The sequence below is a fragment of the Macaca fascicularis genome, chromosome 13 (genome assembly GCF_037993035.2).
Source record: "Macaca fascicularis isolate 582-1 chromosome 13, T2T-MFA8v1.1".
In the NCBI taxonomy this organism is placed as follows: domain Eukaryota; kingdom Metazoa; phylum Chordata; class Mammalia; order Primates; family Cercopithecidae; genus Macaca; species Macaca fascicularis.
Window position 1 is genome coordinate 60,421,418 of NC_088387.1, and position 16,451 is coordinate 60,437,868.

Below are 16,451 nucleotides of genomic sequence, written 5' to 3' on the forward strand. Positions count from 1 at the left end.
CTGTCTCACTCTGTTGCCCAGGCTGGAGTGCAGTGGTACTATCTCAGCTCACTGCTGTCTCCGCCTCCTGAATGGCTGGAATTACAGGTGCCTGCCGCCATGTTTGGCTAATTTTTTGTATCTTTAGTAGAGACAGGGTTTCACCGTGTTGTCCAGGCTGATCTCAAACTCTTGACCTCAGGTGATCCACCCACCTCGACCTCCCAAAGTGCTGGGATTATAGGTGTGAGCCAGCACCCAGTCGGATTGTTTTTTAATTTTGTGATATGCCTGTGCATGTTCCTTTGCACGTTATCTCTCTCAGTCCTTTGATTTCCTTGTCCTTCTAATCGATTTCCATGCTTAGTCCTTAAACTATCTATGTAGACTACATTTATAATTTTTGTATTTATCTGTTTTCTGTAGTAATATAATTTTTTTTTCAGAGAACTCTGGTATGTGTGGGAGGAAAAAACAGTAATTTCTATTTAAATAAGATTTAGAAACATCCAAGTTTCCAAAAATTTTAGTGTATTCAGTAATTAACTCCAGCTTTTATTATACTTTAGAGCTTTCTGTCAGCCCGTCTCTGATTGGGGAGAGGGAGGAGAGAATATAAAGAAGGTTAACATGTATTTTTATAATCTGGGAAATCCCTTGTGTGTGATATAAAGAGTCCAGACTTGCATACAAATATAATGCAGTTGATGAGGCTTTTGGTTAAAAGTTTTTTCACGGCCGGGCGCGGTGGCTCAAGCCTGTAATCCCAGCACTTTGGGAGGCCGAGACGGGCGGATCACGAGGTCGGGAGATCGAGACCATCCTGGCTAACATGGTGAAACCCCGTCTCTACTAAAAAAATACAAAAAACTAGCCGGGCAAGGTGGCGGGCGCCTGTAGTCCCAGCTACTCGGGAGGCTGAGGCAGGAGAATGGCGGGAACCCGGGAGGCGGAGCTTGCAGTGAGCTGAGATCCGGCCACTGCACTCCAGCCTGGGAGACAGAGCAAGACTCCGTCTCAAAAAAAAAAAAAAAAAAAAAAAGTTTTTTCAGGCCTGGATTGCAGTGCCTCCTTTCTTCTAAATTCATATATCCAAACCCTACTACATTTCAAGGCTCAAATTTCATCCAATAATAAACTGTCTTAACCTGTCACTTTTTACCACCAGTCGTTAGTTAGATCCTTGAATCTCCTAGGATAATTTCTTTTTTGAAATGGAGTGTCAACTCTGTCGCCCATGCTGGAGTGCAGTGGCGCCATCTTGGTTCCCTGCAACCTCCGCCTCCCAGGTTCAAGCAATTCTCCTGCCTTGGCCTCCTGAGTAGCTGAGATTACAGACCTGCGCCACCACCCCCGGCTAATTTTTGTACTTTTAGTAGAGTCAGAGTTTCACCATGTTGGCCAGGCTGTTCTTTTCTTTCTTTCTTTTCTTTTTTTTTTTTTTGAGACGGAATCTCGCCCTGTTGCCCGGGCTGGAGTGCAGTGGCCTGATCTTGGCTCACTGCAACCTCCGCCTCCAGGTTCAAGAGATTCTCCTGCCTCAGTCTCCTGAGTAGCTGGGATTACAGGCGCCCGTCACCATGCCTCACTAATTTTTGTATTTTTAGTAGAGACAGGGTTTCACCATGTTGGCCAGGCTGGTCTCGAACTCCTGACCTCGTGATCCTCCCACCTCAGCCTCCCAAAGTGCTGGGATTACAGACATGAGCCACTACACCCTGCCTGACCAGGCTGTTCTCAAACTCCTGGCCTCAAGTGATCTGCCCACCTTGGCTCCCCACAAAGTGCTGGGATTACAGGCGTGAGCAACCGTACCCGGCCTCCTAGAATAATTTCTACATATCTCTCAGGCAGATATTAATACAGAGACAGACCCGTTAGACAGATTGGAGCTTTCATTAGGATAATTGAAAAGGGTCCTGGGGTGATTAAGATAAAAGACTTTATCTGTGTTTTGTTTTCTACCCAGTGTGGGGAAGAGGGTGGCACATTTCTTCCTTTAATAAAGGAGGAGAAAATGAAAAGTGGTTTATCCTTACTCCTGCTTTTATCCATTACATAGTTTCTTTGAAGGTTGTTTTATTTGCCTTTGAGAAATGAAGTGCTGTTAACATTTCGTGTCTTATTTTAGATACTGAAACAAGAATGGCCCAAACATTGGCCAACTTTTATCAGTGATATTGTTGGAGCAAGTAGGACCAGCGAAAGTCTCTGTCAAAATAATATGGTGATTCTTAAACTCTTGAGCGAAGAAGTATTTGATTTCTCTAGTGGACAGATAACCCAAGTCAAATCTAAGCATTTAAAAGACAGGCAAGTAATAATTATGTTTTAGATGTTTAAAGTAATTTCTCAAACAATTTCAAGCAATTTGGACGTAAATTGTAGATATTTTAAGGAACTGTGATCAGTAATACGTTAAATTGCTTGTAGTGGTTTTCAACTACAAATTAAGAAATAGTCCTAGACAGGGCCTAATAATTTGCCTCTGGAGGTTGAAAAGTGAATTGTTCAAGATACACTTTAGGAATTGTTTTGTATGGTAACTAGTTAATAGGTTCTAAGCAAATGATTTGTGCCCAAACATACATATTAGTTATTTTATTTTGTTTTGAGATAAATCTTGCTCTGTTGCCTGGGGTGTAGTGCAGCAGTGCAATCTTGGCTCACCGCAAACCCCGCCTCCTGGGTTGAGGTGATTTTCTTGCCTCAGTCTCCCAAATAGCTGCAACTGCAGGTGGGTGCCACAGCGCCTGGCCTCAAATCAGTTATCTCTGCTTCTTGTCATTTCCCCAATTATTATCAATAGTGTTCTTTTTAAAACAAAATAAAACAAAAAACTAGACTTGCCTCTAATAGTGAGCAACCAGTATAAACTATAGGTACACTTCCATTAAGTTTTAAACATTTGTTGTAGTCATTAGGAACATGGGAAAATTTTTCTCCCAGTTTGGTGTATAAGCTCATTTAGGATTTCCGCTGTATGTAATGCCATTTGTCTTATTTTGGAGAGTTTTCAGTATCTTAATTAAAGATACTAGCTTGATTGTATCTATCACCATTAAATGTACAGTCACCATTTAATCTACATTAAATCACTAGAGTGAATGTAGATTTAATATCTGGGTAACTTTTAATGACGTTATTGGTATTTTAAATGTGTTTAAATAAACGATACAATTTTGCTGAGGGAGAGCATATAAATCGAACATAGTCACATCTTTAATTACCAGATTGCTGAAGTTTTGATCTTTTTTTCCCCTTGGGTTGCCCAGGCTGGTCTCAAACTCTTGAGCTCAAGCAATCCTTCCGCCATGGCATCCCAAAGTTCTGCGATTACAGACCTGAGCCACTGTACTGGACCTAAATCATTTTTATTATTATAAATAACTGATATTTATTTCTGTGTCTTCTAAATCTGATATTTTTGTGGGTTTTGTTTTTTTTTAGCATGTGCAATGAATTCTCACAGATATTTCAACTGTGTCAGTTTGTAATGGTAAGTGCTTTAAATTTCATGTTTAAAAATAACAATAATAGGAAAGCAATTATTTACAAGTGTGTTTTATTTTAGGAAAATTCTCAAAATGCTCCACTTGTACATGCAACCTTGGAAACATTGCTCAGATTTCTGAACTGGATTCCCCTGGGATATATTTTTGAGACCAAGTTAATCAGCACATTAATTTATAAGGTACAGTGAATACATTTCAGTTATTTGTCACTGTATAGCTGCATATGTTCTTTTCACATGTAAAGCTCTCATCTCTGCATTCTAAACCATTTTCAACCTTGTTTCTAACATGAGGAAACTGCTCAGAAGAAATTTCCCATGTTTACACCTACTAAATTATTTAAAGTGAGTCTCAAGTCTGATTCTGCCACTTATACCATGTAATTTTATGAATTCATTTTGAACAATGTATTTGATTATATTGCCATCTTTTAGTTGAGTATATAAGTTACAGTGAGGTAAGTCAAGTGCTATTTCTGAAAAATGAAAAGTTCATCTTTTAACTGATAATTTAAAATTATACCATGTTATGTCTTCTTTAAGTTCTACAATGGTTTAGCCTGGGCAACATGGTGAACCCCCGTCTCTACTGAAAATACAAAACTTAGCCAGGCGTGGTGTGGTGCATGCCTGTAGTCCCAAACATTGGCCCAACCTACTTGGGAGGCTGTGGCAGGAGAATCTCAAACCCAGGAGGCAGAAGGTGCAGTGAGCCAAGATCATGCCACTGCACTCAAGCCTGGGCAACAGAGCAAGACCCTGTCTCAAAATAAATAAATAGTCGGGCGTGGTGACTCACACCTGTAATTCCAGCATTTTGGGAGGCCAAGACGGGTGGATCACGAGGTCAGGAGATCGAGACCATCCTGGCTAACACGGTGAAATCCCGTCTCTACTAAAAAAAAAAAAAAATACAAAACATTAGACAGGCATGGTGGCGGGCGCCTATATTCCCAGCTACTCGGGAGGACGAGGCAGGAGAACGTGAACCCGGGAGGCAGAGCTGGCAGTGAGGTGACAGAGCGAGACTCTGTCTCAAAAAAAAAAAAAAAAAAAGGCCGGGCGCGGTGGCTCAAGCCTGTAATCCCAGCACTTTGGGAGGCCGAGACGGGCGGATCACAAGGTCAGGAGATCGAGACCATCCTGGCTAACATGGTGAAACCCCGTCTCTACTAAAAATACAAAAAACTAGCCGGGCGAGGTGGCGGGCGCCTGTAGTCCCAGCTACTCCGGAGGCTGAGGCAGGAGAATGGCGTGAACCCGGGAGGTGGAGCTTGCAGTGAGCTGAGACCCGGCCACTGCACTCCAGCCTGGGCGACAGCGCGAGACTCCGTCTCAAAAAAAAAAAAAAAAAAAAAAAAAAAAAGTGTATATATACACATATATAATAAATAAAGTTCTACAGTGGTTTATCCAGAGATAATCACTGTTAACGGTTGTATTATATTTTCAGTTGTTTTCTTGACTGATGTAATGAATAAATTAAGTATCTAGGCTGGGCGCGGTGGCTCAAGCCTGTAATCCCAGCACTTTGGGAGGCCGAGACGGGCAGATCATGAGGTCAGGAGATCGAGACCATCCTGGCTAACACGGTGAAACCCCGTCTCTACTAAAAATACAAGAAAATTAGCCGGGCGAGGTGGCGGGCGCCTGTAGTCCCAGCTACTCGGGAGGCCGAGGCAGGAGAATGGCGTGAACCCGGGGGAGCGGAGCTTGCAGTGAGCCGAGATCGCGCCACTGCACTCCAGCCTGGGGCACAGAGCAAGACTCCGCGTCAAAAAAATTAATTAATTAATTAATTAATTAATTAAGTATCTAATTGGAACATTATAACTTAACCTCTTCAACTTCGTAGAGTTTGGTAACATAATATGGATTTATGGTGTTTGAATGATGAGTTTATGGCTTAAGTTACGTAAAAACCTTTCTATTGTCAACAGTCCTATAGAGAACATTCTCAGACATAAGATATTATGCAATTGTTGAAACATTTACTTTCTTTAAATATTTTAATGTTTAATTAACAGATTATTAAGGTTTTAATGCCCCCTGAATTCCCAACCCCAGATGATAGCTGTTTATCTTCTCAACAATAGAATATGTAAGCCAACTTTCCCATATTCTTATTACTCTTAGATATATTGACCATTTCCCAAAATCCTAAGCAATCACAAGTTTTAGGTCCTGTGTAATTACACAGAAAGTATAACATTCCTAAAAGTCATATCACAGATTCTAGGAAAGTTGTTACGGAGCCTTGTTATTTTAGATGTCTAAGGACACATCAAAAGAAAACAGTTTAGGCCAGGCGTGGGTGGCTCATGCCTGTAATCCCAGCACTTTGGGAGGCTGAGGTGAGTAGATCACGAGGTCAGGAGATCAAGACCAGCCTGGCCCAACATGGCGAAACCCTATCTCTATTAAAAATACAAAAATTAGCTGGGTATGGTGGCATGCGCCTGTAGTCCTGGCTACTCGGGAGGCTGAAGCAGGAGAATCACTTGAACCCGGAAGGTGGAGATTGCAGTGAGCCGAGATCAAGCCCCTGCATTCCAGCCTGGGCGACAGAGCGAGACTCTGTCTCAAAAAAAAAATTAGTTTGCTCCTAAAGCATTTACTGTATATTGGGTAGAATTTCCTCTCAGTATATCTGCAAGATAAAATATGTTCATTCACTTGGCTGTTTTTGACATCTACGCCTATATTTAATTGTTAAAGCTTTTTCCTTTTAGTTGTGAATTTTAAGTAAAGTGTGTGTCAGGCCAATTAATTTTATGGTTCCCTCCCCCCCTTTAAATAGTTCCTGAATGTTCCAATGTTTCGAAATGTCTCTCTGAAGTGCCTCACTGAGATTGCTGGTGTGAGTGTAAGCCAATATGAAGAACAATTTGTAACGCTATTTACTCTGACAATGATGCAACTAAAGCAGGTAATACAATACTATCTTGAAAATTGACTGGATAATTTTAGTGCCTTAGAAAATACTGAATTCCAAATGAGTTATTTTAGAACAACGTATCATAGATCAGCCATAATCTTATCTTAGATTTATTACATAAAATTTGTAGTAAGCTACAAATTGTTAATGATGTTTCCAAAAATTTCTTAAAACTCAGGTTTGGGGTGTGTTGTGGTAATTTATTTTTGCACAGTTTTGGAGCTTGGTCTTTTGGGAGATATCTGACCAGACAATGGGAAACCTGGGAGTTGTTCCTAACATTGTGTCTGAAGGAATTCTTTTCAGCCCTAGTTTGATTGGTTATCTATTAAATGATCTAGAAAGTTATTTATAATACTGTGTTCATGGCCAGGTGTGGTGATTAACACTGTAATCCCAGAACTTTGGGAGGCCAGAGTGGGAGGACCAGTTGATGCCAGGAGTTCGAGACCAGCCTGGACAACATAACCAGACCATCTCTACAAAAGATTTAAAAAATAGCTAGCTGTGGTGTTGCATACCTGTAGTTCCAACTACTCTGGAGGCTGAGGCAATAGGATCGCTTGAGCCCATGAGTTCAAAGTTAAAATGAGCTATCGTCACACTACTGCACTCCAGCCTGGATGACAGGACAAGTCCCTGTCTCTTAGAAAACAAGGAAAGATAGATTACTGTGTGTGTTTGTGATCTGAATGAATTAATTCATTATTTTTACATTTTCAGTGTCAGTGAGAAAGGGATTAAGTCCAATACTAGAAAAAATGTAAAGGCTGTGATAGCGGCCTTACTAGTTGCAATTTAATTTATTTGAGAAGAGTCAAAATCTAGGTCTTAGAGATATAAGAATAGGTATACCGGACCTAGGAGTTCTATATGTGGTTTAATATTAGCAAAAGGGTGTTGGGATCTTAGGGCTTAAAAATAATAGTGTTGGCTGGGTGCAGTAGCTTACACTTTTAATCCCAGCACTTTGGGAGGCTAAGTTGGGAGGATTGCTTGAGCCAGGAGTTCAAGACCAGCCTGGATTTGTAGATACGGTCTCTACAAAAACTTTTTAAAAAATTAGCTGGGTGTCATGGCACATGCCTGTGGTTCCAGCTATTTGGGAGGTGCTGAGACTGATTGAGCCTAGGAGGTGGAGGCCGCAATATGCTGTGATCATACTACTGCACTCTAGCCTGGACAGAGTGAGACCTTGTCTCAAAAATAATAATAATAAAATATAAATGTCTTTTGTTGTTTTATGAAATGCAAACTGATCATCCCTTTTTAAATTTGCAGATGCTTCCTTTAAATACCAATATTCGACTTGCGTACTCAAATGGAAAAGATGATGAACAGAACTTCATTCAAAATCTCAGTTTGTTTCTCTGCACCTTTCTTAAGGAACATGATCAACTTATAGAAAAAAGATTAAATCTCAGGGAAACTCTTATGGAGGTAAGCTGTGTGGAGCCTTTGCTCCTAAAATTCTGCTCTACCTACTAATAACTCTTAAAAGTGCCTTTTTTCAAAAATGTATGTACCTTTTGAGATTTCTTATTACTTAATACTTGACCTGTGCATGATATATATTCTTAATTCCGAATTACAGTCATAAGCCCAGTTTTCTGATTTTATGTTCTCCATAAAGCCTAGGACTAAACATTTATAATCAAAATTAAATTACTAATTATTATATCATTTCTAAGGTTAAAATTCCAAAGACCTTATTTTAAAATTTCACTTTTAATTCAAATAACATACATTTGTTCATTTAAAGATACACAATTCAGCGTGTAATCCCAGCACTTTGGGAGGCAGAGGCAGGAGTTCGAGACCAACCTGGCCTACATGGTGAAACTCCATCTCTATTAAAAATACAAAAAAATTAGCTGGGCGTGGTGTCACGTGCCTGTAATCCCAGCTACTTAGGAGGCTGAGGCACAAGAATTGCTTGAGCCCAGGAGACTGAGGTTGCAGTGAGCCAAGATCACAGTACTGCACTCCAGCCTGGGTGACAGAGCAAGATTCTGTCTGAAGGAAGAAAATATATATATATATATATAACATAAATATATACACACACACACTCTTCAGTGGTGTATTAGTATATACCACTGAATATACTAATATTATACCACCATTAATGTTATACCACCATTAATGTTATACCACCATTAATACCTAGATCCAAAACATTTTCATCACTCAAAGATGACCCTTTACCTATAAAACAGTCACTTTCTCCTTTGTTCTCTCCCCAACTTCTGGCAACCATTATTTTGGTTTCTGTCTCTGTAGATGTATCTATTCTGATTATACCATATAAAGGAAATCATACATGTGACCTTTTTGTGTCTGGTTTCTTTTATTTGGCATTGTGTTTTCAATGTTCTTCCATGTTGTAACCTGTATCAATACCTCACTTTTTATCATGGCTGAGTAATATTTTCATTGTAAGAATATTCCGTATTTTGTTTGTTCTCTCCTCTGTAATGGTACATTTGTGTTGTTGATACCACTTGCCTATTGGCACTCAAGGCCTTTTAAATAAATGTCATTCCGTTAGGAGACATGATAAAAATACATATTGATCAACAACTATGTGAGAGATTTTTGAAGTGCTTTAGGGCATGTCAGAAGAAGCAGAGTTATTCCAGAGTTTACTGTCTGATAAGTATTGAAATCTGAGTTGTGATGAATAAAACATGAATTTTTATTTTCCCTTAAGGTGTAATAAGTGAAAAGCAATTTGAAGTTGGTAATGTTTAAGAATTATTTTTTAATAGTTTTGGTCTTCTCTGTAGGCCCTTCATTATATGTTGTTGGTATCTGAAGTAGAAGAAACTGAAATCTTTAAAATTTGTCTTGAATACTGGAATCATTTGGCTGCTGAACTCTATAGAGAGAGTCCATTCTCTACATCTGCCTCTCCGTTGCTATCTGGAAGTCAACATTTTGATGTTCCTCCCAGGAGACAGCTATATTTGCCCATGTTATTCAAGGTAACAGAGTGGTTGGTTGAGTGTTCTTCCTGTTGCTTGCTGTGGTTTTGAGGTCTGAATGCAAATACTTCTAATCTATCTAAATAAATTAGCTACGAAAAGAGAGCCCAACAACTTCTCCATGAGTGTGGAAAACTAGAACATGAAAGGAATTGAGTCTAGAACCTTGGTTCTCTTTTTTTTTTTTTTTTTTTTTTGAGACAGAGTCTCACGCCTGTCGCCCAGGCTGGAGTGCAGTCGCGCGATCTCGGCTCACTGCAAGCTCCGCCTCCCGGGTTCCCGCCATTCTCCTGCCTCAGCTTCCTGAGTAGCTGGGACTACAGGCGCCCGCCACCGCGCCCGGCTAATTTTTTGTATTTTTAGTAGAGACGGGGTTTCACTGTGGTCTCGATCTCCTGACCTTGTGATCCGCCCGCCTCGGCCTCCCAAAGTGCTGGGATTACAGGCTTGAGCCACCGCGCCCGGCCGAACCTTGGTTCTCAAGAGTGTGATCCTTCTCTCAGTATCAACGTCGCTTGTGATTTTGTTAGGCAAAATTCATTGGCCACCTGCCAATCTACTGAACCAGAGTCTAGAAGTGAGACACAGGAAACTCCTGTAACAAAAGTTGGCTTTAAAAAAAATCACATTAAAACACACTTAAATAATTGTAAAGCCATTTTTGTAGAATTACAGTGAAAAATTTTCTTCTGTTGGAGACAGGGTCTTGCTCTGTGGCTCAGGTTGGAGTGCAGTGGCATGGTCATAGCTCACTACAATCTTGAAATCCTAGGCTGAAGCAATTCTCTTGCGTCAGCATCCCAAGTAACTGGTTGCAGGCACGCACCACCATCCCCAGCTAATTTTAAATTTTTTAGTTTTACTTTATATTTACATAGTTTTTTCTGTTGTGCTTTAAGCCCCAGTATTTTTATTGTTTTAGAGATTGGGTGTCGCTGTGTTGCTCAGGCGCCTCTCAAATTCCTGGCCACAACAGGTCTAGAAAGAATTGCCTCCGGAATAGTTAGAATTATAGGCATGAATCCCTTCACATGGCTGGCCTGTGGGTTTTTTTGGTTTTGTTTTTAACTAAGCTTCTACACTAATGATTTCAGTGATCTAATGATTTTTTCTTGATTGATTTATTGCTGAATATAGGTCCGTTTATTAATGGTTAGTCGAATGGCTAAACCAGAGGAAGTATTGGTTGTAGAGAATGATCAAGGAGAAGTTGTGAGAGAATTCATGAAGGATACAGATTCCATAAATTTGTATAAGAATATGAGGGAAACATTAGGTAAGTTAATAAATACTGTTAATCTTTACCTTTATAAATTTATTCTGGGGTAGAAATATATTTTAGAAAATGTACTGTAGTTTCTAAATATTTTCTAAACATGGTATTCATTGGTAAAACTCTTTGCTCATTATTTGCATTTGAAACAATTTTTTTTTCGTAGTTTATCTTACTCATCTGGATTATGTAGATACAGAAAGAATAATGACAGAGAAGCTTCACAATCAAGTGAATGGTACAGAGTGGTCGTGGAAAAATTTGAATACATTGTGTTGGGCAATAGGCTCCATTAGTGGAGCAATGCATGAAGAGGATGAAAAACGATTTCTTGTTACTGTTATAAAGGTATGCAAGGGATAGGTATGAATTAGAATTGCTAAATAAGTATTATGTTGTTACAATAAATGATATAAATCTGTCTTATTTACAGGATCTATTAGGATTATGTGAACAGAAAAGAGGCAAAGATAATAAAGCTATTATTGCATCAAATATCATGTACATAGTAGGTCAATATCCACGATTTTTGAGAGCTCACTGGAAATTTTTGAAGACTGTAGTTAACAAGCTGTTCGAATTCATGCATGGTAAATCTCTTTCTTTACTATATTTTGTTTTTATTTTTATTGAACAAAATAAATGAATGTTTTTGTCTTGTTAGAGACCCATGATGGAGTCCAGGACATGGCTTGTGATACTTTCATTAAAATAGCCCAAAAATGCCGTAGGCATTTCGTTCAGGTTCAGGTTGGAGAAGTGATGCCATTTATTGATGAAATTTTGAACAACATTAACACTATTATTTGTGATCTTCAGCCTCAACAGGTATGTTAAGCACTGAGCATATGTTATTTTTAGAAAGTAACACCTGTATCAATCTGTATGTATCAGTGGAAATAGGAAGGCAACTGTTGGATCCAATAGAAGTGTTTCTGATTAAACTTTCTTTTTTCCTTGAGAACAGGGTATTACTCTGTTGCCCAGGCTCAAGTGCAATGGCACGATTACGACTCACTGCAGCCTTGAACTCCCAGGCTCAGGTGATCTTCCCACCTCAGCCTCGTGGGTAGCTGGGACTACAGGCGTGCACCGCCTTCACACCCAGCTAGCCTTTTTCTCCCCCCTTGGTAGAGATGGGGTTTTGCCAAGGCTTGTCTTGAACTCCTAGCTTCAAGCGATACGCTAGCCTCAGCCTCCCAAAATTATTTTATATGTGTGAGCCACGATGCCCGGCCTGATTAAATTTTCATAGTGAGACAGATTCTTGTTTTTGTTTTTGGGGGGGTGTGTGTGTGTGTGTGTGTGTGTGTGACGGAGTCTCCCTCTATCATAGAGTCCAGGCTGGAGTGCAGTGGCACAATCTCTGCTCACTGCAGCCTCCTGGGGTTAAGTGATTCTCTTCCTCAGTGGCTGAGATTAACAGGTGCGTGCCACCACGCCCAGTTGACTTTTGCCTTTTTAGTAGAGACGGGGTTTCTCCATGTTGGTCAGGCTGGTCTCAAACTCCTGACCTTGTGATCCGCCCGCCTCGGCCTCCCAAAGTATTGGGATTACAGGCATGAGCCACCACCATGCCTGGTTTGGGTTTTGTTTGTTTGTTTGTTTGTTTGTTTTGTTTTGAGATGGAGTCTACCTCTGTCACCCAGGTTGGAGTGCTGTGGTATAATCTCGGCTCACTGCAACCTCTGCCTCCCAGGTTCAAGCAATTCAAGCCTCCCAAGTAACTGGAATTATAGGCACTTGCCACCATGCCTGGCTAATTTCTTTGTATTTGTAGAAGAGATGGTGTTTCACCACGTTGGTCAGGCTGGTCTGCAACTCCTGAACTCAAGTGATTGGCCTGCCTCAGCTTCTCAAAGTACTGGCATTACAGGAGTGATCCCCACCGCACCTGGGCCAAAATCAGTTTCAAGATATTTGAGTTGCTTGTGTGTGAATTGCTTGTGTGTGGTTTTCCTTATTAGGGTGTATAAGAACATAAAAGTTAAAATGTCTGCTTTTTAAAATAGGTTCATACGTTTTATGAAGCTGTGGGGTACATGATTGGTGCACAAACAGATCAAACAGTACAAGAACACTTGATAGAAAAGTACATGTTACTCCCTAATCAAGTGTGGGATAGTATAATCCAGCAGGCAACCAAAGTAAGTATTCTACTTTTTCTTAAAGTTTTCATGGGATTTAAGAAGACTGTGTTCCTTACAAATATATTGAATTCAAGCCTTTAAACATGTATGTGTGATCCGTAAGTGCTTTTATGTGTGGCTTTGTACATTTTATTATCTGGGCCAGGCGTGGTGGCTCACGCCTGTAATCCTAGCACTTTGGGAGGCTGAGGCGGGCGGATCACCTGAGGCCAGAAGTTCGAGATCAGCCTAGCCAGCATGGCGAAACCCCATCTCTACTAAAAATACAGAAATTAGCTGGGCTTGGTGGCACATGCCTGTAACCCCAGCTACTCAGGAGGCTGAGGCAGGAGAATCACTTGAACCCAAGAGGCAGAGGTTGCAGTGAGCCGAGATCGAGCCTCTGTACTCTAGCCTAGTCGACAGAGCAAGACTCCATCTCAAAAAAAAACCTGAAAATCTGGGCCGGGCGCGGTGGCTCACGCCTGTAATCCCAGCACTTTGGGAGGCCAAGTCAGGCAGATCACAAGGTCAGGAGCTCCAGACCATCCTGGCTAACACAGTGAAACTCCGTCTCTACTAAAAGTACAAAAATTAGCTGGGCGTGGCACCGGGCACCTGTAAGTCCCAGCTGTGCTCAGGAGGCTGAGACAGAATGGCGTGAACCCAGGAGGCAGAGCTTGCAGTGAGCCAAGATCACGCCACTGCACTCCAGCCTGGGCGAATAAACGAGACTCCGTCTCAAAAAATATTTTACTTCATTCTTAGGTAGATATGGACAAAAAGGCTTTTGTGTTCGTTTTTACCATTTGGGATTATAAATATGATTTAGGGTAAGGGAAGTGTAATGGCTTTTGTTTCAGTAATTATGTGGATAATTTTTTTTTTTTTTTTTGAGACGGAGTTTCACTCTTGGTGCCCAGGCTGTAGTGCAATGGCATGATCTCAGCTCGCTGCAGCCTCTGCCTCCCAGGCTCAAGCAATTCTCCTGCCTCAGCCTTCCAAGTAGCTGGGATTACAAACAAGCGCCACCATGCCTGGCTGATTTTGTATTTTTAGTAGAGAGAGGGTTTCTACATGTTGGTCAGGCTGGTCTTGAACTCCCGACCTCAGGGTGATGTGCCTGACTCAGCCTCCCAAAGTGCTGGGATTATAGGTGTGAGCCACCTCACCTGGCCATTATGTGGATAATTCTTACATGATAAATGGAATTTGCTTTTTTTTCTCCAAGAATGTGGATATACTGAAAGATCCTGAAACAGTCAAGCAGCTTGGTAGCATTTTGAAGACAAATGTGAGAGCCTGCAAAGCTGTTGGACACCCCTTTGTAATTCAGCTTGGAAGAATTTATTTAGATATGCTTAATGTATACAAGTGCCTCAGTGAAAATATTTCTGCAGCTATCCAAGCTAATGGTAGGTGATTCTGATTTCTTATACGATGCAGTATAAACACTTCTCTTCTACTGCCTCAAGTCAAACATTTGATATTTTTCACAGATTTAAATCAGACCTCCCATTTCCCAGATGACCCTACACATATTTAAAATAGTTATGTGTACCTTTCCCTTTTAAAATTAGTCTTAAAGCTTATTTTCCCAATAAATCTTGTGTAGTTTTGGCTTTAAACTTTTTAATGGTAAAATGGAATTGCATCTAATGTACACCTGAGTACCGCTGTATAATTTTAGTGGTAAAATTAGATTCCATTTGATTCAATTTTGTAGGTGAAATGGTTACAAAGCAACCATTGATTAGAAGTATGCGAACTGTAAAAAGGGAAACTTTAAAGTTAATATCTGGTTGGGTGAGCCGATCGAATGATCCACAAATGGTAAGTGAGAGATGCTTTGCTTTTGGTTTTTAGTGTTGATGCTGTGTTTTATGGAGTGTGCTATACTCTATTATGTGCATTTTGCTAATTTAAAGCATATCAACTTTGTAGTTATTTTATGGCATTTTATTTATTGTAGTCCTTAATGTTAATATACTGTATTCCATCTTCAAAAGAAACTGCTGTTAATCAATAGCGAAGGGTGGTGATATGTAACAAGATAGCTAAGAAAATTGGGTCATTTTATGTTTCCATAGATAGGTCAGGAGGATTTAGTTAATGGAGTACGGGTGCAGTTTTTGCATTCCTCTTGATTTTTGGAACAATTACTAGAGCTACAAAGTTGTCATTACTTTACCTCTTTGGCAAAGTGATTGCTTCCCAGATTAAAGGCTTGAAAGTCTTTTTTACATTCTTTTTCTTAAATGATTTGCAGAAAAGGAAATCATTTTCAGTAATAAAAACCAGCTGCGTATGCCTCAACTTGTAAAATTGTGAATTACTTTTAGGTGTTAACTGTATGGTTTCATTCTTTTTATTCACTTGAGCCTTGGGAGATTCCAAAAAATTCTATTCTGATACTACTACTAGTTGGAATAGTGGGTTTTTTTTGTTTTTCTTTAACAAGTGTGCTAGTTATTTTAATAATTTTGGAATTTCAGTATTGTTTCTTGTTAAGGAAATACTTTTCAGTAAACTTGTTCTGAATATAATTCTCATGGAATACTTAAGTTGGCTAACCTAAATATCGAAAGGTTCTGAACATGTGTATTATGTGATCAGAACTGTATTTAAAATGTGAAAGCAGAATGTAAGATGTATTGAAGGAATTGTGATGCTTGTAGTTTACAAGAAGCTTGGGCACATGTCAGGAGCACAGTGGGAATAATACAAAGGGGTATCATATTTTATAAGTAACATTAATGATAAAGTTTGGGATATTTGTTCACATGAAACATTACATTTATTTTTCTTGTCTTGGCTTGTCACGGTGACTCATGCCTGTAATCCCAGCATTTTGGGAGGCCGAGGTCGGTGGATCCCTTGAGGTCAGGAGGCTGAGGCAGGAGAATCGCTTGAACCCAGGAAGGTGGTGGCAGTGAGCCTAGATCGCACCATTGCACTCCAGTCTGGGCAACAAGTGCGAAACTTCATCTCAAAAAAAAAAAAAAAAAGAACAAGAAGTTACTCATTAAGTATAACTGAGTTTACTTAGAACCATGAAAATCCTACTGGGCATCGTAGCATGCACCTGTAATCCCAACCACTAGGGAGGCTGAGGCAAGAGAATCGCCCCAGCTCTTCAAGTCCAGTTTAGGCAACACGGCAATATTCAGTTTCAAAAAAATAATAGAAATCCATAGTCTTTCTTATTTTCTGAGAGTAATTGATTGATGTTATTTCTGCTTGTGAAAATACAGTTAGCATTCATTAGATTAAAACATTATTCTGAGTTGGGCAGATCATGAGGTCAGGAGATGGAGACCACTCTGGCTAACCTCGTGAAACACCTTGTCTCCACTAAAAATACAAAAAAATTAGCTGGGCATGGTGGCAGGTGCCTGTAGTCCCAGCTACTCGATAGGCTGAGGTAGGAAAATGGCATGAACCTGGGAGGTGGAGCTTGCAGTGAGCTGAGATGGCACCACTGCACTCCAGCCTGGGCGACAGAGCGAGACTCCCTCTTAAAAAAAAAAAAAAAAAAAGACATTATTGAGGGCTCGCTTGCTGCCGTCTTACATATACAGTATACATTGAATCCTGATTGTGCCACACTAACTTGGAGCCACCAATTGAA

General features: G+C 40.2%; 1 protein-coding gene and 1 long non-coding RNA gene across 5 annotated transcripts in view; one reads left to right on the forward strand and one right to left on the reverse strand.

Moving 5' to 3' along the window:
* Positions 1-16,451, forward strand: part of XPO1 (exportin 1) — a 60,131-nt gene that overhangs the window by 34,513 nt on the left and 9,167 nt on the right. For 3 of the 4 annotated variants that reach the window (XM_074011695.1, XM_005575780.4, XM_065527562.1), the window contains 13 exons: positions 2,111-2,292; positions 3,430-3,478; positions 3,554-3,673; positions 6,294-6,422; positions 7,713-7,871; positions 9,221-9,418; positions 10,556-10,694; positions 10,858-11,039; positions 11,125-11,281; positions 11,356-11,519; positions 12,704-12,838; positions 14,052-14,235; positions 14,547-14,653. In XM_074011695.1, coding sequence (XP_073867796.1) covers positions 2,111-2,292; positions 3,430-3,478; positions 3,554-3,673; positions 6,294-6,422; positions 7,713-7,871; positions 9,221-9,418; positions 10,556-10,694; positions 10,858-11,039; positions 11,125-11,281; positions 11,356-11,519; positions 12,704-12,838; positions 14,052-14,235; positions 14,547-14,653 — 1,905 coding nt within the window. The remainder of the gene's footprint in view (positions 1-2,110; positions 2,293-3,429; positions 3,479-3,553; positions 3,674-6,293; positions 6,423-7,712; positions 7,872-9,220; positions 9,419-10,555; positions 10,695-10,857; positions 11,040-11,124; positions 11,282-11,355; positions 11,520-12,703; positions 12,839-14,051; positions 14,236-14,546; positions 14,654-16,451) is intronic. The other variant, XM_005575781.4, reaches the window with a different exon arrangement.
* The window catches only part of LOC135966911 (uncharacterized), a 43,681-nt gene continuing 42,415 nt past the window's right edge, over positions 15,186-16,451 (reverse strand). Inside the window, exon 3 of the long non-coding RNA XR_010580631.2 lies at positions 15,186-15,808. This is a non-coding gene — a long non-coding RNA (uncharacterized lncRNA). The remainder of the gene's footprint in view (positions 15,809-16,451) is intronic.